Genomic DNA, 19,832 nt, shown 5'->3' with positions numbered 1-19,832 from the left:
TGATACCCCAAATCATTAACTCTTGGCATCATATGCACCTTTGGACACTGCGTGTTAGGCTGCTGCCATCTGCTGGCTGATGGATGATGGCACACACACAACTCTCTTCATCTTTGTTTCACTTTTGAGGCACAAGTACTTATCTCAACTATTCTCTGGGTATCTCACGGTGTCACACCTCAAGCGAGAGCCGCAACAGCGAGGCCAAGCATCGCAACACCGAGCGCAGCTGGTGTGCCAGTTGGAGGTGCTCGCCCCAACAGAAGTGAGCAGGTGGCACTCGGCACCACCCATTGTGCCACATCTATGCGCGGCGGCGGCGGCAGTGACTACCCTTCGACGCGCTCGCAGACAGCTTGGCGAAGCCGATCGCAGGAGGCTCGAGCTGGAACACGGTGTACAGATTGCGAAGGAATGGAACTCCGAACAGCCAGTCGACGTTGTCACTGATGAGATAGATGTTAGCGAGGTGAGTCATACTGGTGACCATCTGTGTACTTACAACGACGGTTCACCCATGGTCTGGAGAAGGCCCATACACCATCCAGCTGGCTCCTTTGTCGACAGGACGGCCTCGTATGGCGTGTACAGGGCCTCAGCAGGGATAACGATTTCCTTTCCGCCCAGTGTCAAGGTGAGAGGCTTGACCTGGCCCGACGAGGCACACGGGAACGTATAGTATTGAGGTGTGTCCCCTGACGCCTCCACAAGACGGGCGTCCGAGATGTTTGAATACACGTCGTGGAACAACTTGTCTGGCACAGATGACGAGGTGGACACTGCGTCGACAGACGCAATGGTACCGTTTCCAGTGTCGTTGCCGTACTGCTTGCCACCGTAGTCGGCGGCATCGACCGTGATCTCCCAGAATGTGGGCGCGCCGTTCTCGGCAAAGCGCGTCGAGAGGGGAACGTAGTCGATTTCACCAGTGAACAGGGCAGAGTTCACACCCCTATGCCAGAGTCAGCACGGCTTTATGATCCTGGGACAACAGTGACAGACACATACCCAAGGGTGAGGGTGCCACCCTTGCTGTCTTGGGGCTCGAGCAGCCCATCTGCAGGCGCGGGCTGCTGGGCGAGATGGATGGCGAAGCGCTTGTCCTTCCAGCCTTCGGCGAGCTTGGAGAGCATTGTTGGCGGACTAAAGCTTCCAGGGCTGGGCCATCCCAGCCCGAGCCCGCCGGCAGGCCGCTGCGTAGAGTTGTTGATGATGCCGCCAAGCTTGCAGTTCACTGCGAGTTAGGTCGGAGTCTCGTCACCAAACCTACTGAACATGAAGTTGTCCACAGAGGCGCTCTTCCCCTCAGCCCCATCCACGCTGACAGTGTCTGATCCCCATGTGCCGTTGAGGAAAAGATCATCCGACAACTGGACGGACGGCGGACCTTGCGGTCGGCTGTTGAGCGTGTCGTTTGCCACATAAGTCGACGACTTGCTCGTGTCAAAGCCCCCCGTCTGACCCTTGCACGTGTCGGGCGTGCACGACGAGTCGTACACCCAAGTCAAGGGAGATTGGGTCTCCAGAAAGAGGACAAAGTCCTGTGGCGGGGTCCTAGGCGGTAAGCATTTGGAAATGAGACGCGAGCCTTACCCGAATGCCACGTTGACCGCGTAGGCGGAATCGAACCAGTTCACAAGGCTGCGTCGTCAGCTAGGCGCCACAAGATGCCGCTCACTTGGCGTTGAACGGGTCCGTGTTATCGCGCTTGGAACGGCGATCAGCCACGTGCTGGAGGCTGGGCACCGAGCGGCGCGGCGCGCTCAGCTCGAGGTGGACAGGGCCGCCATCGGCGCTGAGCGGGACGGCTTGGGTGGGCACGGCGAGTGTGGCGAGGGCCAACACAAGGGCTGATACGGTTGCTACGGACATGGAAGACATTTGTGAGGTTAGGGATTCCTAGGGATTCCTCGGCAAAGGCTCGCACTTCTCTCCCTTTATACACGGCAACGATGGCAGATGCGCGTGTTTGGATGCAAACGCGACCCCGGGCAGAAGGGGGGGATGTTTGGAGCACATACGTCGCGGAACCCCTCGTTGCTCTCCTGCCACAAGCATCGTAATCGCGAGGAACCCGCGCATCCTCCCAAGCGACTGTCTAACGTCAGAATGATTCTCCCACAAACTGACACACCAAACAAACGAGCGCGGCCCCCTATGCTTACAGGGGTCACGATGATGCTTAGCCGCGTCATACTCCGCAAGAGTGTCGGTAGCAACGCCAACCAGGGGTATCCCGCGCTCCGTGTCGCAGAGTGGCGGTCTGGACCATGACATGCTTGATCGCCTGCCCGCGACATACGTTGGGGCTCGCCACAACACCCCCTGCAGGCCGTGAGGCGCTCGGGACGGAGCGATCGCCCTGTCGAGTCAGATTGTGGCACGGCGTTTCATCTGCCCGCTGCGTGACCTTCTGCATCCGATTCTGGCGGCGGGCGTGGCGTGCGTACGCTGTTGGTTGACGTACACTATCTCAGCGGACCGGTCCCAGGTCCCCGCGCAGTCCCCGTCTCCGTCTCGCTATGGGCGGTCCACCGGTCAGGAAACTCTGCATCCGGAGCGGACGCGTCGACTCCTCTTACAGCCGCTCACTTCTGGACACTTCAGCCCGCTTCCCCTGCGTCTTCAGTGACCCGTGACTCTAGGCCCGTAACAACCGGAAGCTCGAAACGAAGACCTCAGGTACCCACGGGAACTGCCCGTGGCGTTTGCTCGGCCGGAAGGCATGTCCATTGTATAATATAGATACAGGGGGTCGAGATACCGATGTCTTTCGCCCACCATCACCTACGTCCGCATCGCCACAACAATGCCGAGTGCCACGGCACCCAAGCTTACAGCCGCCCGGCTCGCACCAGAACTCGGCTTTGGGAAGATAGTTGGGCTGGCAGCTGCGCTTCCCCCGCCAGCTCCACCGCCTGACCCAGTGCCCGCTGAAGGTCCTCCTGTAGAAGGAGGGTCCTGAACCGCCTGACCCGGAAGGCGCGCGAACCCGACTGCCGGCGGCGAGTACTGGTACACGGTGTACACTTGGACGAGGAACGAGTCTCCGAGCACCCATTGGAATCTGAGCAAGCGTTAGCGCAGGCGATGGGTTTCAAAATGCCTACTCGTCGTAACTGTCCTCCACAGGATCCAGTGAGGAGTAACAGGTCGTGCCGGACGCTGACGCCACTATGTACAGGTCCACAGCCGGGATGGTGTACTGGCGGCGGTTGAGCGTAATCGTGAGAGGTTGGAGCTGGGAAGCCGATCGGCAGGGGAACGCGTAGCGGCTGCCTTCGCTTCTGGTCAACTGTGCCCCGGGTAGGTTTGCGTAAACAGCCTGGAACACTGAACTGGGCACAGACGTGAACGGGTTGCCAGTGTCGACGATGGCGACTGAACGGGCTGCGAACGTCTGCCCGCCGTACTCTGCCCCATCGACAGGGATCTCCCAGAAGAACGGTGCGTTGTTACGGTACGTCCTGTTGGACATTGGGATGTAGTCGATGTCGCCTACGAACAGCTCGGTGTTGATGCCGCCCAGCGTGAGGACACCGCCATTCGACGAACGGTACTCCGGCGGGGAGAACGCCGAGTCGTTCTGCCTGGCAAAGTACATGCTGAAACGCTTGTCCTGCCATCCATCCACGAGGTTGAGCCAGAGTGGCGTTTGCCCGCGGATCGTGTACCAGGCCAGGCCCAGATTACCGGGTGCCTCGTGTTCAGATTGCGTCGTGGTGCTGTCGTTGCAGCGGACTGACATGTTCAGCACCGCCTCGCAATCGGGGACCTACAGAAGGGTTGCTGCTGGACCAAGGTCGTGGCACGCTCTGATCCAGTCCGCCCGTTGGTGATCCCAATCGTGTCGAAGCCAGCGGGGCCACGGCAATACGAGGAGACGTATTGAATCTCGCCCGTGACCCCAGCGTCCTTGTACGTCGACGACTTGCTCGCATCGAAGCCACTTGAATGCGCCCCACACTGGGTCGGCGTGCACGCATTGTCGTATACCCACAGCTCGGAGCTACCGGTGTCCACATCGATGAGGAAGTCCTGCGGCGGCGTACTGCAGCCACGAGTCAGCACAGCACCTCCCCAGCACCCAGCCGAGCTTCAGACGCACCCGAACGCCATCATGACCGAGTACCTGCTGTTCGCGCGGTTCGAGAGGCTAGGGGACCGGGTTAGCGTGGCCCAGCGTACCATCAAAACAAGGCAAGCTCACGTCCAGTCCGACTTGACAGTCTGGCGCCTCTGGAACCCCGGACGCTGAAAGTCCTTGAAGATGATGTCGCGGCGCAAGGCTTGCGCCTCCGCCACGTCCTCGGCCCGCAGCCGGGCCGCATTGCGAGATGGGAGGAGGTTGAGGTGTACCGGCCCGTTATCGCTTGCTGCGGAGTGCGTGATCGCGAGGGCCAGCGTTAGCACGGCCGCGAGCAGGGTCGACATGATGCCCGTGCTTTCTGTGGCGCAATGTTGAAGTCGAGTGAAGTACGTAGCTTGTAATGTCGCCGTAGCACTTGCGTTTCCCCCAACGCTGCGTACGTGCTGCGGCTTGCTGCGAACGTGTGGGTGGTCTCTTGGAAGCAGGTCTCTTGGCAGGATTCGGGACCAAGGCACCGTGTTTGATGGGAGCCGAACTGACGACGCTACGTTTGAGACCGCGGCATGAGGCTGCCTGCACTGCCGCGGCAACAGCTTCGGGCTTCGGGTTCAGAAGGCCTATAGACGGGAGCGCAGCCGAAAGGAGGGTGGGGATCTCTCTACATTCAGCGAGGCAAGACTTGCCCAAGGACAATAGAAGTCTGAGCGATGGTAACCAGGAGAGTGCATGTTCGTTCATGGCAACTTCACCAGCGAACATGTGCCAGACGAAAACAAAACAATAGAGAACCTCGAACGCCGTCTTAAACCGTCCACTGACCCCTTGTTTGCCCCTCGCCCGCCTTACAAGGTGTTTCGGCGCGGAAGCGGCCTTGGCTTGCCGTAGACCGCACACTGTTTTGTCAACAACTGCACTGCCAGTGTAGCCGAAAAGCACGTAGACCGCACACTGTTTTGTCAACAACTGCACTGCCAGTGTAGCCGAAAAGCACGGAACGAGTCCAAGGCAGTGGTCGGCTGAGGCAGTCCGCTCATCGCGAGCTTGGCATCGTGTCTGGGCCCAGGCGGCTCGAGCGGAGTGAACTCGGTTTGAGAGAGTATGACTCCAACTCCCCGTAAACATGTATCACCTTGACCCGCCCCCGTACTGCCCCACACCTCTTCCGGTTCCTCGCAGTCGTTGGCGACAACTCAGCGGCAGGCGATCAATGTTGTCGATGCCAACCCCCCAGCTTCACAGACACCCATGTTCAACCCCCACCTTGGAGCGGCTGCAGCGCTCTTCGCGGTGTCGCTGCTCGCTGAGCCATCAGCTGCTTTCCTCCCTCGGGCAGACGACGGACCGGTGAACGTAGACCTGTTCTCGAACCCCCAAGCTCGGCTTGACAGCCACGTCGAAGTTCGGCAGTTCGCCCGGCGACGCCTTGCTCTCAAGTATGGCTTCGATGACGAGGTGCTCAAGCGACAGGAGGGGGACTACGAGTGGGTTGCGGTATCGCCCTCCAAACTAAGCTGCTCAGCCTCACAAACTACGTGGACGCGCGCTACAACATCAAGACAGCATTCGGGTAAGCAGCCCGCCCTCCCCCCTGGGCGGCATCAGCTCACGGCCACCAGCACGCCACCGCAGGACTTCCTCCTCGCGCTGGATACGGGGAGCACTGCCATCTGGGTGTACGACAGCTCGTGTTCGCCCACGACATGCGGCAACACGACCGGTGGCTTTGATGCCAGCCGGTCCTCGACGTACAGGCCCGAACCAAGAGTGAACCGTGATATGACCTACCTGACGACGTATTGCAAGGGCCCGTGGGGGTACGACACGGTGGGGTTCACCAACGGGCTCAGTGGAGCCGAGCGGCGGAACGACTCGACCGATGCTCTCCTCTTCAGTGGGTGATGATGCCTGGGGAGCATCGCAGCTGCTGACTGTCTGCCCAGTGCGCTGTACGGACGGCAACACGACCACCCACCAGCTCTCGCACAGGGGTGTCCTCGGGATGGGCTGGTCGGTGACAAAGGACACTCCGTACTCGCTGTGGATGAGGCTCGTGTCCAAGTGGAAAGACCAGCGCTTCGGCGTCTTCCTTGCCAAGCAGGATGCCGATCTGGGCGAGGATCTCTCGCACTCGGATCAGAACGGCGGCGTTCTCACGCTTGGGTATGTGTCCAAGGCGGCTGGCATCGCAAGAGGCTCGACTGCTGACGCCAATCAGCGGGGTCAACACGGCCCTGTTCACCGGTGACATCAACTACATTCCGCTGAGCAACGCGTCGTATCTCAACGGTGTCCCTTACGACTGGGGGGTCATGCTCGACAGGGCCGAGTACGGCGGCAAGGAGTTTGCGGTCAACACCCCGGCCGTCGTGGACACGGGTGGCCCGACGTCGCTTGTCCCCCCGGAAGTGTACCAGGCCGTGTACGGCGACATTCCTGGCGCCGAAGCGTACACAACGCCAGTGCCCTACGTCGCTTTCCCCTGCGACACCAAGCTCGCTCCGCTCACGTTGACCCTCGGAGGCGTGCAGTATACGATCCCAGGCGAAGAGCTGGCCATCTACATCCCCAAGTGGGACAGGCCTGGCCGCCCCAAGTACTGCACCAACGGGCTGGAACCCACGCCCAGCGGAGTCAGAGAGTGAGTGAATCGCCTCGTCGTGAACTAACAGCCCAGCTGGGACTGGCTCCTCGGCGACGACTTCCTCCGGCAAGTCTACTCGGTGTACCAGTACTCGCCGCCAGCGATCGGCTTTGCAAAGCTGTCGGACAAGGCGGTGTCGTACGCCGCTGGCGGCAATACCGCTGGCAGCAACACCGCTGGTAGCAACACCACTGGCACTGGGGCTGCAGCCGCAGGAGCGAGTGGTACTGCCTACCCGTCGGCAGCGGCGTCGCCGACGCGCACCGACTCAGGTGCGGGCTCGACAGTGGCTAGCCTGGCCGGTGTGGTGGCGGGGGTCGTGCTTGCGGCTCTGGCATGAGGCTGGGAGTAGTGCATCTGGCCATTGTACAGTCCCTATGCAACAATGCAGCAGCGCCCACGCAAATATGTTGTCAGAAAGGATCACGCTGATGTCAGCACGGCACACGCCACCAGTCTTTGTGATCGACACTGTGTTGCGCACGCCCCAGATCCGTCGTCGACGCTGGCATGCGTCCTGGTGACTGTCCCACACGTGGGCACTCATTAAAGACCTGTTCCTTGGCTCGACGCTATCTGCCGGCCAGCGGTCGCTGCATACCGCACCCCGCCTCGCCGATATCAAGCCAAGAGCGCCGCTCACCGCCGCGACCACAGCCCAAGGATGCATGCGCCGAAGGCCGTGCAGGCCGAGCCGGCGTCCTGGGGCCCAACCCCACAAGCATGCTCCGATCCCCTGCCCGCGTCTCAGAACTTTGGCACGCATGCACCAGTGCCTGTTATCCTGGCCTGCTGCGTCACCCGCCCTCGTCTGCCGCCTAGCGGATCTAGCAGGAGGATAATAGTCTTGGCGACGGTGACCGAGGCCGCTCGATGCTCGGCTAGAAAGTCGATGCAAACCAACTCGACATGCTTCTTCACCCACCATGCACACCGCAGCGCTCGTCCTCGCGCTGGTAGCGGCAGCGCAGGCCGCGCTCCTCCCGCGCGCAGACGACGGGCCGGTGCATCTCACACTGCACGCCCCCGAGCCGCGGCGCGCCGGCCTCGACGCCGACGGGCGGCACGCAGCCGGCCGGCTCGCCATGTACAGGAGGCAGCAGGGCGAGACCCTTGACGCGAGGTGAGGCGGCTTGCGCCTGTCGCGCACGGCTGACGATCCCAGCCTGACCAACCACATGGAGTCGCGGTACAGCGTCAAAGTGGCGATCGGGTGCGTTTGTTGTCGACGGCACGGGCTGACCGGACCGCAGCACCCCGCCGCAGGACTTTCTCCTCGCCTTCGACACGGGCAGCCCCGGGACGTGGGTGTACGACAGCGAGTGCACGCCGTCCATGTGCGGCTCGCACTCGGAGGGGTTTGACGCGGCAAAGTCGTCGACGTACACGCTCAACAACCGCACCGGCCTCCGCCCCGGCGTCCAGTTCGTCACGACCTACTGCAACGGCCTGTGGGGGTGGGACACTGTCGGGGTCGGGAACAGCAACGTGCAGTCGGCAGAGGCGTACCCCTTCTGTACGTGCCCGTGACCCCTTCGCCGAGCTGACGCCAGTGCGCTGCACAGAGGGCAACGTGACCCAGTCGCTCGCCGAGCCCCCAGGCGTCATCGGCTTCAGCTGGCCGATCCGAAACTACCCCGAGCCGCTGTGGCACGTCCTCGTCAAGGACTGGAAGGACAAGCGCTTCGGCGTGTACCTCGCTCCGCAGTCGGTGCGCGCCGGCCAGCAGCTGCGGCCCGCCGACCCGAACGGCGGCGTGCTGACGCTCGGGTAAGCCCCCCTCCCCCCGCCCCGCTAACCCTCAGCGGGGTCAACCGCGACCTGTACACCGGCGAGATCAACTACGTCCCCAACGTTGTCCTGCCGAGAAAATCCGAGCCGAGCGAGGCGCAGAACCACACGTTCTGGGCGGTGCGCGTCGACTCGGCCGCCGTCGACAGCAGCACGTTCACGCCTGGCAGCGTCGCCGTACTCGACACGGGCACGCCGCTGAGCTGGGTGCCCCCCACCGTGTGGGACGCGGTCTACGCCGGCGTGCAGGGCATGGTGCTCATCCCCGAAACGTCGACACACATCTTCCCGTGCGAGAACGCCGAGCACGCCCGCCCCCTCGTCCTCACCCTCGGCGGCGTGCCCTACACCATTCCGGCGGCGCACATGTTCCTCTACTTCCCCGGCGTGACGGGCGCCGGCGTGCCCGGGTGGACCGCGGGGCCGAGCGGGCGCGTGTGCCGCGCCCAGCTCCAGGCGACCGACCCCAAGGATCTGGGCTATCCGTAGGTCCGGGGAGAGAGCGACACTGACGACAGGTTCGACTGGATGTTTGGCGACACCATCCTCCGCCTCCTCTACCAGGTGTACCAGTACGACCCGCCCGCCGTGGGCTTTGCGCTCGTTGCGAATTCGGCAAGTTCCGGCGCGAACTCGACCGCGCCCGCGTCCGCATCGCCCGGTGGCGGTGGGATCACTGGCGCCGCTAACACTGTGTTCGGAGCGGACTCGACCACGCCGATCCAGCCGTTCCCGACTCCCACCCGCGTGTCTTCGGGCGCGGGCCCGCGACTCGTCGCCCCCGCCGCCGTGATCCTCGCCCTCGCCGTGGCCCTCCTCTCATGACCCAGCAGCACAGATCTAGCATGCATTACAGCTATATATGATATGAAGTATATACAAGTGTATCTCAGTATCCAGAGTCCCCGATGCAAGCACAGCCGCCACCACGGCCCCCAGCGCCACAATCCCCGCCCCAGTCACTCGCCGCCGCGCACCAGAAGGCTTCGACGCCGTCGGAGGCGTCCCCGACGCATTCGCCCCGGCCGGCGACGACGGAGACGCAGGATGCACCGGTGTTGTTCCGTTGCGCACAAGCTGCGCAAAGCCGACCGCGGGTGGGTCGTGCTGGTACACAGTGTACACATTCTTGAGGAACGTGTCACCGATGATCCAGTTGTTTCTGCGGGCTTTAGCGCCAGACTCGCCTGCTAGCCACTTCTACTCACCCATACCCTGGCGGCGTGGGCATCACCTCGCCCGAACACCACTCGACGCCGCCCGACAAGATGCTCGGCTCGAACCGTACCAGGTCCGACTTTGGCACAGTGTACACGACCCCGCCGAACGTGAACGACAGGTCGGTGATCCCGGCCGCCGACGAACACGGAAAGTAGTAGTACCCCAGGCTGCCCGACTGCTGCACGCGCGTCACGTTGCGGTAGAAGGCGTCGCACACTGTCTGCGGCGCCATGATGAGCGCCGAGCCCGTGTCGATGATGGACGTGCCCTTGCCGAACGTCACCCCGCCAACGAGCGCGCCGTCGACCGGCACCTGCCAGAAGAAATTCGACTCGGAGTAGTACTTGGTCGTGTCGAGCGGCACATAGTTGATGTCGCCGGTGAAGAGCGACTTGTTGACGCCCCCCAATGTCAACACACCCCCGTTCTTCTCCGGCCCACTCATGATGTGGTAGTCGCGCATGTCCTGCTTGCCAAAGTACATGCCGAAGCGTGGCTCGGGCCAGTGGGGCGCGAGCGTCAGCCACAGAGGGTCGGGGAACTTGTCCCTGCGGAGGGACATGCCGATGATGCCGACGGCCTGGGTAGGGTCGTTTGTCACGTCGCCGCTCGTGCAGCGGACTGACATTAGTGGTGGCTGCTTCGCTTCACTCACCAAACTGGTACCCGGTCGACGACTGTGTCGATCTCGCTGGCCCCTCGAGCCCATTCGTAACTCCGACGACGTCGGTGCCCCAAGGGCCAGTGCACGACGACGACACATAGGTCACGGTCGCCGTCTGCTGGAGGTCGTGGTACGTCGACGACTGTCCGTGCTTGAACAGGCTCTGGGTGGCCTTGGCGGCCGTGCAGTTTGAGGTCGTGCATTCGTCGCCATACACCCAGAGGTAGGGCGTTGCCGTGTCGAGGCGGAGGTAGAAGTCTTGTGGTGGGGTTCTGGGGGCGTCAGCGAGTGAACCAGCCACGGGCTTGACAACCAGCGCCGAGACAACGAGCGACCTCTCGACGCCACAAGAAACCCACCCAATGGCCACCTTGGCCGAGTACATCCAGTCATACCAGTCTGATAATCTGCACTCATGTCAGCGAGGTCGTTGGATTTCAGGTCAGTGGATCGGCGCTGGAGATCTGCGGATCGGCGCTGGAGATGGAGGCACGACCCGGCACGTCGTCAAGGCCAGCAGCGCAATCCTCGTCCACATCATCAATCACTCACGTCGTATCCAACGCGGGCTGCTGTTGCCGCTTGGCTGGGGCGTCTGACGGCAACAGGTCGGCGTACTTTGCCAGGAGGCGGCTCGCGGCGCCCTCGATCCACGGCTGGCCGTCCTGGGCGGTACGGTTCGGGGCGACGAGCACAATGTCGACGGGCCCATCGCTGCGGGGGAGGAGGGCGTGGGCCGTGGGCGAGGCCGTTGTTGTCGTCGAGGCTAGCGCGAGCGCCAGCACGGCTGTGAGCATGGGCTGGGCGAGCTCCTTTGGTCGTCCGTCGCCTGTCGCCGCCGTGTCCGTGTCGCAAACAACTGGCCAGTCACAGAGCGGGTATTTGTCAAGACAATCTATGCTACAACGACAACGACGATGCGCGATGCCATCGTATGCTGCCTAGTGTGTTTTACGTCGAGTGTGCACGTTCGGTTGCTGCTAGCGTGCATCAGATCGTTGCCGAAGGACCAACCGAGCTGGTGAATGAATGCGCAGCATGCCAAGCCTGGCGAACCGGCCGGCTGCGGGGGGGGGGGGGTAAGTGCCAAACAAAACACAGTGGAGCAGGTTTCACTCCTCCCCGCTGCCCACCGTCATTTGGCTGGTGGGATCGGGGGTGCTACATACTGCACTTGGTAGGTAGGCAGGCGCAGGTGACGACGGGCACAGCAGCTGCCTGCCCGCCTGCCCCACCTGGCCCGGCGACCAGAAAGGCAGGCAGGCAGGCTCCCAGGTGGACAGGCTCCCAGGCGCGACGAGCAGCCAGCCAGGCAGCGTGCCAGCCGCCGGTTGCGCGCGTGTGCGTGTAAACATGGGCACAATGTGACAATCGGCGCACAGGCAGGAACCAGAAATGCCCCAGGCACGCCCACCGGGCGCGGCACGGCGCCGGAGGCAGTCAGCCCCAGGGCCCATGCGGAGCATTTAATACGTAATGAACTTCGCGTGGTTTCCACGTGGAGGGACAACCATTTATTCAGCCCTCCCCATAACGCCAAATTAATTTGACGTCAGTGGCACTTTGGCAGGTTCGAGGCGTGCGGATCAGGAAGGACAGTAGGATCAGCAGCAACGCGTCAAGCCGCAGGTTACCCCTTGCATTCAGCCTCCTCGCCCTGCTCCAGGGTGCTGCAGATTTCGCAGCTGGACGCCAAGTCGGCGATGTTGAGTTGAGACAGAGGAAACTGCGGCAGCTACATCGGCTATTGCCCCAACCCGCCCGCCCCCAACGTCAACAACGCGTCCAACGCGTCTATGGTGAAAATGATGCATAGTGGGCTGCCAGAGGGTGCCAGGAAAAAAAAAAAAAAGAGACTGTCCGTGAAGCAAAGAAAACATCTAATTAAATGCGGAGGCCCCGCTTCTGCTGGGATGGAACGCAGGCCCCGTCCTGGAGACGGAAGCCCTTGCGGCAGCCGCTGATGACACACTGTCCTTCGCTGCAAGTGACGGCGCCGAGGCGGACGCCGGGGAGCGCAGTGCAGCTGTGAATGCGTGTCAGCAAGGCAACCATCTGTCTCACAACACTACTTACTCGACGCCGACAGTCGTGGTCATGTTGACGTTGGGGGGGCCGAAGCGGCCGTACCTGCATCCGCCGCAAGACTCGAGTTCGGACTGGGGGTAGAGGCACTCGAACGACTCGTCCGAGGGGTCGGCCGAGAGACGGCATGACTCGCGGCCGGGGGGGCAGTACGGGTTCTCGGCGAGCACGCGCTCGGCGTCGATCTGCATAAGACGCTGTTGCCTCCTGGCGAGACCCTGCGAGGCCTCGAGAGCCGTGTGCTGGTAGAGGTAGAAGGTCGAGCTCGAGCACGTCTGCGAGACGGCCCCGATCGTGGCTGGCGGGAAGTTGGCGCAGTAGCAGTTGTAGTTGACCGCGGCAGTGGTCGCCTGCATGTAAACGTTTCTCCAGCTCTTGCACGCGGCGTAGCAAGCCTTGGGGTCCAGTAATCCCTTGTTGTTACCGGCGGCAATGTCGCGCGAGTCAAAGGTGACGGTCGATGTGCACCCGCCGAAAACGAACGTCGATCCCATCATGTAAGACTGGCGGAGGTTAGCTCGGGCGTTTGAGGTGTGGGGTACCACCAACCTGGTATCCCTGAGCGGTGCCGCAGGCCACGCCGCCGTCGTTCGCGGCGGCGTTGATCAGGCCGTTGCCGGCCTGCCAGTAAGGACCACAGCCACACCATTGGTTGGCCTGGCCCCAAACGAAGTTGTTGTTGGTCGCGACCTTTGCGCACTCGGCCTGCTGGTTAGCAACGGGCGTCCGCTCATCTCATGACTTACAGCACACAGCGCGGGGGTCGCAAAGAAGCCCGAGGCCCAGTAGCCACCGCCCGCGAGATAGCCGTACCAAATGCAGCCGGCGTAGGTCTGAAGACTTGTCTGGGCGAGGACCGCCGGCGCGAGGAGCACCAGGGCGGCGATGGTAGACAACAGGACCGAGACAGATGCCATGTTGACTGTCTGGAGAAGAAAACGAGTGAAGGTCAGTTGGGAGAGACAATGGGGAAGAAACGAGACATGGGTCAGCCTTTTGACGGCGCGCTTGAGGCTGCGCGTGGGAGGGGTGTGGGATGTGTCCGATACTCCGACTGCGGCTGTGAGCGCTGTAAGACTGTGTGACTGCGAACAGCGTGGACACCTAGAATACAGCCTGGAAGAGTCAAAGAACGGAGGCCCCGAACAGGATAGAGGGAAAAATAGACTCGGCACATGCAGACAAAGACGACCTACCATGCCATGAGGCATAGCCACGAAGCGATGGCGCGCCACACTCGATCCGCCCGCTAGTGCTATTCAAGCCTGTAGTATTCAGTGCCCAGGGACAGGAAGTCAATGAAGCCTCTTTGTCTGCTATCAATGCAACCACTTCAGGGCCGCAGGGAGCAAAAGACATACTAGGACACTAGCCGGTTTCTAATGCCTGATGCAAGAGGCTCTGCATACAAGGGCGCGGAAAAGTCAAAACAAAAAGGTTTGCTAATCCTTTGCCTCGGCAGTGGGCAATGCGCGCCAGGCTCCACGCGGAAACTAGGCTTGGCCAGAATACAATGCGCAGTGGATGATTTTCCCGTCTGGCTGTATCGACCTGAGAGCTTCGCATCGACACGGGCAAAGCAAAGGGCCCAGACTCTGATCACAGCTTCTCACTTCTTGCTCTCTAGCCGTTTGCAGGCTTGCTCCTCCTAGCAGACCATTCTGTAAATGACTGGCTCCATGTGGACATGAGGAGACCATTCCTTGCACGACTGGCTCCTCCCAGCCGCCTGCACTGCTTGCTCCTCCGGGCCGCTCTCACCATCGCATGGACGGCTCGAAAACACCAGCGGCTGTCAACCTCCGACAGCCGGCGGCGTGTCACCGACACAACACACTCGTGGCTGAATGTGAGCGCTGGGAGGCTGCGGCAGAAGCTTGGGGGCGTTGGGGGCGTTTGGGGAGGTTGTCTTTGTCTGCCGCGGGCGGCTGCCGGCTGCGAGCAGCCCCCTCGTAATGAATGGGAGGCGGGATGTACCTGCGCCGCGCTAGGCAAGATAAGTCTGGCGGCAGGGATCTCGGCAGTCGAGTTGTCGCGGCGCAGCAGAGTGCCGAACCGGACCCGTCGTGCCATTCAGTTGGCCGCGTCTGCCGAGCCGATTATGTTTAACACATGCCAACGGACGCGACAGGACGGGCCGGTGCCGAACCCTGGCTTCACCATTTCGCAGCAGCTGGCTAGCCTGCCTTGGATTTTGCGCGGCAGGCAGTGCGGACCTCAGATATGGAGGCGCCTCTTGTGCTTGCTTTGGTCTGCGTGGGTCTTTGGCTGGGCGTCAGGTCCGCCTTTCAGCCCGTTTGGCGGCTCCTGCCGCTCAGCCACGTTTGACTGCAAACAGAACAACAAACAGTGTGATACTGCATGCGGGAGGTCGGAGCTAGTAGGGAGCTATCTTCATCCCGTGACCAGTGTTGTGTTCCACCATGATAAGCAAAACAACAGCGCCGTCATTGTCCTCGGCTGCTGGGGATGACAAGCTGTCTCAGCATCAGACATACCCCACCACGAGCGATCGTCGTGCGCAGCTGCCGCGGCAGTACCACAACATGCCTGCTCATCAACCTGTTGCCCATCAACTTTGTGTAAGGTAGCCACTAGTGTGTCTCGCTTATTAACTTTTTGTCCCTATTGCCCTTTGCGGAGCATGCCGTTCCAACGGGCGTGATGGCTGATGTCTCGGTGCATCGTTGTGGCGCTCTCAGTCGCTCAGCCTTGCTGCGGCCCGCGGCGTGCAGCCGCGGGGCCCTAGCCCTACATATAGCCCCATTGTCCATCTTTATAGCTACATAGCCCTGTAGCAGATAGCCCTATAACCCTATAGCCCATAGCCCTATCGCATGGCAGGCCGTCGCGTGGCTCCCACATGGCAATGTCCTGTGGAGCACATCCATGACGTCAGTGGCACTTTGCACTTGGCACCGCGTCACTGACCTTTTTCAACCCCCCCACTCTAACTCCACCCGCGCAAAGTGACGTCGGGGGGCGCAGTCGCGCCGAGCAAAACGGGGCGGAGCCCATCTCGGCGTCGGTTTAAACAGCGACAGCGACAACGACAGCGACAGTCACGACCACACACATTACCACATACACTACCCACACTACACACCCTCCTTGACCTCCCCCATCACTGGCCCCATACGGCCCCATCACCACCATTACTACCACACTCGAACTCGGCCTCGTTGGCCTGCTCTCGCGCCCAGTCTTGCGCGCCGTTTTCCAAAACGGAAGTCAGAGCCAGGTACCGCAAACCACCGACGGCACTAGCAGCGGCGAGCACGACTCCGCCGCCGTAACAGCAGCAAAGACTTCACCACCGCTCTCCTCACCACCACCCCTCTCGGACGCGTCCACAGACAGCGAGCCCGCCCCCAGCGCATCCAGAGCATTCGTACCCGTACCCGTACCCACAATGGCCGCCACTAGCAACGGGGCCCGCGCCCCACCCAGCTCCACACCGCACACGACCGACCCTGCCCTCGTGACGCAGCGCGACACTGACCACCTCGCCGCCCAGGCTCGCAACCTCAGCATCGCCGATGCGGGGGGTGCGGGGGCGGGCAAGCTCGCCCCTGGTCAGCACGCCGCGGGGCCGCCGAGCTCTGTCGGCGCCGTCGAGGACGAGGACCAGCGCCCGGCTTCGACCTTCGTGCCCGTCGTGATCCCGGCTAATGGGACAAACGGACACGCACACGCCAACGGCCACGCCGAGCGGCCCAAGTGAGTACCGAGTCGCGTCGCGTCGCATGCATGGTGCCGTGTTGCGTGTCGTGAGAGTCTGGGAACAGGATGCTGACCACCTAGCATCCGAGACGCGCCCTCGAGATCGTACCTCCACCGCCCGGAAATTGTCACTTCGTACGAGCGCCCGCTGAGCGAGGCCAGGCCCACAGCGTCGCGCAACCAGTCGACGGCGAGTGCCAAGCCGGCGGCAGCCACAAGCCCTGGTGGGGCCGGTGCGAGCCCCACAGAGGGCGCCAACCCCACGGCCGCTGTGGCCGCCGGGGCTGTTGTCGGCGCCGGCGTCGCCACTGCCGCCACTGCCGCTGGCACGCGCACAAACTCGTCGCGCAAGGCGCCGCGCACCCACTCGTACGTCATGGTCGAGAACCCGGGCCGCCAGCCGCATGTCCTCGACACGCCGGACGTGGCCGAGTCACACACGGGCTCGTTTGGCGACATCAAGCAGCCTGTCCCGCAGCGCCCGTCGTCGGCCCACGCCGGCGTCTTCCGCACATCGAGCAACGCGAGCCAGCAGCGGCCCCACTCGGTCGCCCATACGCGTGCCGACTCGGAGCGCTCGTACCGCGGCACCGGGGTCCCGCTCTCGCCGCAGCACTCGCGCCTCCCCCCGATCGAGGACGACCCGGTCGACGCGGCCGTCCACGGGCTAGTAGTGGGGCAGGTCGCGTCGCAGTCGCACCAGCGCGCGCTGCAGCAGCAGCTGCCTCCGGGGCCGTACAACCACGGACACCCGGGCAACGGGCACCGGGGCTCGAGCTACCAGGGGCACCAGCTGTACGATGACGGCCCGGTGCCGCGCCCGCGTTCGGCTTTCGGCGCGCGCCCGCAGCCGGTGTTTGTTGAAGAGGACTACAACCCGCATCTGGGCCGGAGCAACACTGCGATGAGCCGCGCGACGACGGCGCGCGCTGGTACGCTGTCGCGTGGCGCAAACGGCGGGACGATTGGCTCGCGCCGCGGCGCGTTTGGCAAGGGCGCCGGGTTCAGCGTCGGCACGCAGCCGCAGGAGGTGCTTGGCAGGGAGTGAGTGGGCTTGGGCTGGTGTCGAGTTGCCACTAACCCCGCAGTGACATCCACGCGCGTGCCGAGGTCTCTGAGCGCATGCTGTCCAAGGACCAGCTGGCGCGCCTGTCGCGCATGGAGAAGAAGGATGCCAAGAAGCTGGCCAAGCTGCTCAAGGAGGAGGGGCGGGCCGAGGCACGCGCAGTCGCGCAGAGCATTGCCGACGTCGGGCGGCTGGCGCGGCTGCAGAAGAACGCGATCGAGGAGGAGCGCAAGTCGCAGCACAACCTGTCCAAGTGGACGTCGCGCGAGCACCGCGCGCGGCTGCGCTTCCTCAAGGAGAAGGAGAAGTACGAGCGGATCGAGGCCGAGCTGCGCAACGCCGAGAACGACTTTGAGGAGCGACGCGACCACGCGGCGGGCCTGACGGCGCAGGTCGCCGAGCGGACGCAGGAGATTGACGACATGCGGGCGCAGAAGGCTGCGGATGACCGCGAGCGCGAGGTGAAGCTCAAGGCGTTGAAGAATCCTGCGCATGCGTAGGGCGGGGGTGTAGGCCTGCCAACCACCCTGTGACCCAGTCTGCCACCCAGCTGCCACCCACATGCCAATGCACCTCCCCACCGCCACAAACTATAATACACTCGTTGGCGGATGTAGCACACACGACCGTCTTTGAGAGATGCATCACATTGCTTTGGCCGCGCGTCACATTACTTGGACCTTGTTGTGCGCTACGACCCGCCCACCTGGCCCAGCAGCTCCATGAGGAGCGACTCGCGCGAGTAGTGGCCCACGGGGTCAAAGTCGAGCTTTGCGCCGTCGATGAGGCCGAGGTCGAGCTGGGGGGTGAGCACTCCCCACCCAAGTTACACTCACATCGGCGTAAATGATGCCCTCCTTGTCCCACAGCGGGCCGGCGAGCACGTCGCCCAACGGGCCGACGATCGCGCTCCCGCCGCGGCTCCACACCTCGGGCAGCTTCTCGGGCTTGTCGTCGCCCACTGAGGGCGGGTAGTCGGGCGGGAAGTCCCCGGCGGCCTGGTACTGGTTGGCCGTGATGACAAAGCAGCGGCCCTCCATCGCGACGTGCTGCATCGTCGGGAGCCAGGTCGTGCGCCCGTCTGCCGTGGGCGCGAGGTAGATCTCCACGCCCTTCTTGTAGAGGAGGTAGCGGGCCAGCGGCATGTAGTCTGCCGAGCGTCAGCGAGGCTGCTGGCGAGGCCGCGTCGCATGGCCTGGCGGCCATGGCGGAACCCACGCCCCACTCACTCTCCCAGCAGATGAGCGCGCCGATGCGCCCCACGCTCGTCGGCACGACCGGCATGTTATCGCTGCTCCCCGCGCCCTCGCCGCCGGCGGTGCGCTTCAGCCCTATGGGGTTACTCCCCTCTCCCTGGCTCCAGACGATGCGCTCGGCCGCCGTGGGCTGCAGCTTGCGGTGCTTGCTCAGCAGCACGCCGTTGGGCCCGAACAGGAGGTTGGTGCACCACAGCGTGCTGCCGACGATGGACGCCTCGACGACGCCGACGCTCAGAAAAATGGCGTACTTCTTTGCTATTTGCGCGAGCTGCTGGAACGCCCAGAACTCGCCCTCGGGCTTTTGCTCGGGCGCCGTCGCGAGCCAGTCGCGGCCTTCGGCGCCGAGCGGGACTTTGACGCTCGACTAGACGTCAGCGGCCGACGAGCGCAGCGAGGCGAGGCGGCGGGCGGGCGGGGGTGGGGGGAGGGGGAGGGGTTAGGGGCGAAGCGAGCGACTCACCCTCACATACCGCCCGTACCACTCGCGATTCTCCTGCGTCCTGCTGCCGATCCGGAAATCCAAATGACGCGGGTACGCTGACAAGAAAGCCTCGGGCAGGACGACGAGCTCTGCGCCATTATCGCGCGCCGCGAACACCAGACTGCGCAGCTTATGCAGGCTCTTGTGCAGGTCGTACGCGACGGGCGCGGCCTGGATGGCCGCGACGCGGACCATGGCGGGCTTGGGCGACGTGGCGGCGGGGTGCGCGTAGCTCAGCCGGCGGGCGTACCACTCGCGCTGTTCTGCCTCTGTGCGCGAGGTGCTAGGCTGGAACGGGAGCTGTGGGGCGGCGGGGGGTGCGCCTGGGGCCGGGGCGAGGTCGGGCGCGGGGATGAGGCTGTCCCACTCGGCTGGGGTTGAGGCGAGGAGGTGCACTCTGCGGTGCTGGCGGCTTGCTGGGGCTGGTTGCTGGGCGGGCGCGTCGTCCGTGTCCATGGGTGAAGGGGGGGGGGGTGCACCCAGCCGCGCCGCTTATATCACTGTGCTGGTGCGGACGGTTTCCGCGGCTCTGCGCTTGGCGACGACGGGCGTGGCCGAAGCGTCGGGATCACGCAAGCCTTCGCGATGTCGGGTGGCCGGGCGCGCTTCTTCGCGCCGACTGGGTCGAGATATAGCTGCGACGCTGCCGCTGCGACCGGATAGATACCAGTCTTGCGAGCTGGCATCAGCTGCACCCCTTCGTCTTATACACCTCGACGTCGGTCGAGTGTCGGCCAACACGCCGCTGCGGGGCGGAGGGGCACCGCACCCGCCGCAACAGATCTCCAGTTGAGCCGGGTGCCACACTCGT

The 19,832-nt window shown here is 63.3% G+C and overlaps 9 protein-coding genes across 9 annotated transcripts; 3 read left to right on the top strand and 6 right to left on the bottom strand.

The window, feature by feature from the left end:
- Window positions 1-304: 304 nt before the first annotated feature.
- Window positions 305-1,881, bottom strand: Q8F55_006323 (uncharacterized protein; the record flags this gene model as incomplete). The annotated part of the gene is made up of 6 exons (XM_069354784.1): window positions 305-446; window positions 503-952; window positions 1,009-1,234; window positions 1,271-1,554; window positions 1,594-1,641; window positions 1,679-1,881. 6 exons carry the CDS (start codon window positions 1,879-1,881, stop codon window positions 305-307), a joined length of 1,353 nt encoding a protein of 450 aa, XP_069206855.1.
- Window positions 1,882-3,106: 1,225 nt separating this feature from the next.
- Q8F55_006322 (uncharacterized protein) lies at window positions 3,107-4,434 on the bottom strand (the record flags this gene model as incomplete). Its single annotated transcript, XM_069354783.1, has 4 exons — window positions 3,107-3,741; window positions 3,780-4,051; window positions 4,109-4,156; window positions 4,211-4,434. The coding sequence occupies 4 exons, from the start codon at window positions 4,432-4,434 to the stop codon at window positions 3,107-3,109; spliced, it is 1,179 nt and encodes a 392-aa protein (XP_069206854.1).
- Window positions 4,435-5,335: 901 nt separating this feature from the next.
- Q8F55_006321 (uncharacterized protein) lies at window positions 5,336-7,071 on the top strand (the record flags this gene model as incomplete). Its single annotated transcript, XM_069354782.1, has 6 exons — window positions 5,336-5,571; window positions 5,610-5,657; window positions 5,707-5,981; window positions 6,031-6,250; window positions 6,306-6,728; window positions 6,765-7,071. The coding sequence occupies 6 exons, from the start codon at window positions 5,336-5,338 to the stop codon at window positions 7,069-7,071; spliced, it is 1,509 nt and encodes a 502-aa protein (XP_069206853.1).
- A 586-nt stretch (window positions 7,072-7,657) lies between these two features.
- On the top strand, window positions 7,658-9,347 carry Q8F55_006320 (uncharacterized protein; the record flags this gene model as incomplete). Its single annotated transcript, XM_069354781.1, has 6 exons — window positions 7,658-7,854; window positions 7,897-7,944; window positions 7,985-8,247; window positions 8,285-8,501; window positions 8,537-9,007; window positions 9,041-9,347. The coding sequence occupies 6 exons, from the start codon at window positions 7,658-7,660 to the stop codon at window positions 9,345-9,347; spliced, it is 1,503 nt and encodes a 500-aa protein (XP_069206852.1).
- Window positions 9,348-9,372: 25 nt separating this feature from the next.
- On the bottom strand, window positions 9,373-10,371 carry APR1_2 (aspartic proteinase precursor; the record flags this gene model as incomplete). Its single annotated transcript, XM_069354780.1, has 3 exons — window positions 9,373-9,378; window positions 9,450-9,684; window positions 9,731-10,371. 3 exons carry the CDS (start codon window positions 10,369-10,371, stop codon window positions 9,373-9,375), a joined length of 882 nt encoding a protein of 293 aa, XP_069206851.1.
- A 19-nt stretch (window positions 10,372-10,390) lies between these two features.
- On the bottom strand, window positions 10,391-11,204 carry Q8F55_006318 (uncharacterized protein; the record flags this gene model as incomplete). Its single annotated transcript, XM_069354779.1, has 3 exons — window positions 10,391-10,679; window positions 10,767-10,814; window positions 10,960-11,204. The coding sequence occupies 3 exons, from the start codon at window positions 11,202-11,204 to the stop codon at window positions 10,391-10,393; spliced, it is 582 nt and encodes a 193-aa protein (XP_069206850.1).
- A 1,087-nt stretch (window positions 11,205-12,291) lies between these two features.
- On the bottom strand, window positions 12,292-13,409 carry Q8F55_006317 (uncharacterized protein; the record flags this gene model as incomplete). The annotated part of the gene is made up of 4 exons (XM_069354778.1): window positions 12,292-12,433; window positions 12,484-12,995; window positions 13,042-13,197; window positions 13,239-13,409. The coding sequence occupies 4 exons, from the start codon at window positions 13,407-13,409 to the stop codon at window positions 12,292-12,294; spliced, it is 981 nt and encodes a 326-aa protein (XP_069206849.1).
- A 2,495-nt stretch (window positions 13,410-15,904) lies between these two features.
- On the top strand, window positions 15,905-17,781 carry Q8F55_006316 (uncharacterized protein; the record flags this gene model as incomplete). The annotated part of the gene is made up of 3 exons (XM_069354777.1): window positions 15,905-16,212; window positions 16,297-17,259; window positions 17,304-17,781. 3 exons carry the CDS (start codon window positions 15,905-15,907, stop codon window positions 17,779-17,781), a joined length of 1,749 nt encoding a protein of 582 aa, XP_069206848.1.
- A 191-nt stretch (window positions 17,782-17,972) lies between these two features.
- Window positions 17,973-19,477, bottom strand: NIT1 (Nitrilase; the record flags this gene model as incomplete). The annotated part of the gene is made up of 4 exons (XM_069354776.1): window positions 17,973-18,080; window positions 18,118-18,431; window positions 18,511-18,904; window positions 19,001-19,477. The coding sequence occupies 4 exons, from the start codon at window positions 19,475-19,477 to the stop codon at window positions 17,973-17,975; spliced, it is 1,293 nt and encodes a 430-aa protein (XP_069206847.1).
- Between the last annotated feature and the right edge of the window lie 355 nt (window positions 19,478-19,832).

The sequence above is a fragment of the Vanrija albida genome (genome assembly GCF_041260175.1).
Source record: "Vanrija albida strain AlHP1 chromosome Unknown contig_5, whole genome shotgun sequence".
Classification (NCBI taxonomy): Eukaryota; Fungi; Basidiomycota; class Tremellomycetes; order Trichosporonales; family Trichosporonaceae; genus Vanrija; species Vanrija albida.
The sequence above is the reverse complement of the archived record's forward strand: the minus strand, read 5'-3'. Positions and strand labels throughout refer to the sequence as shown.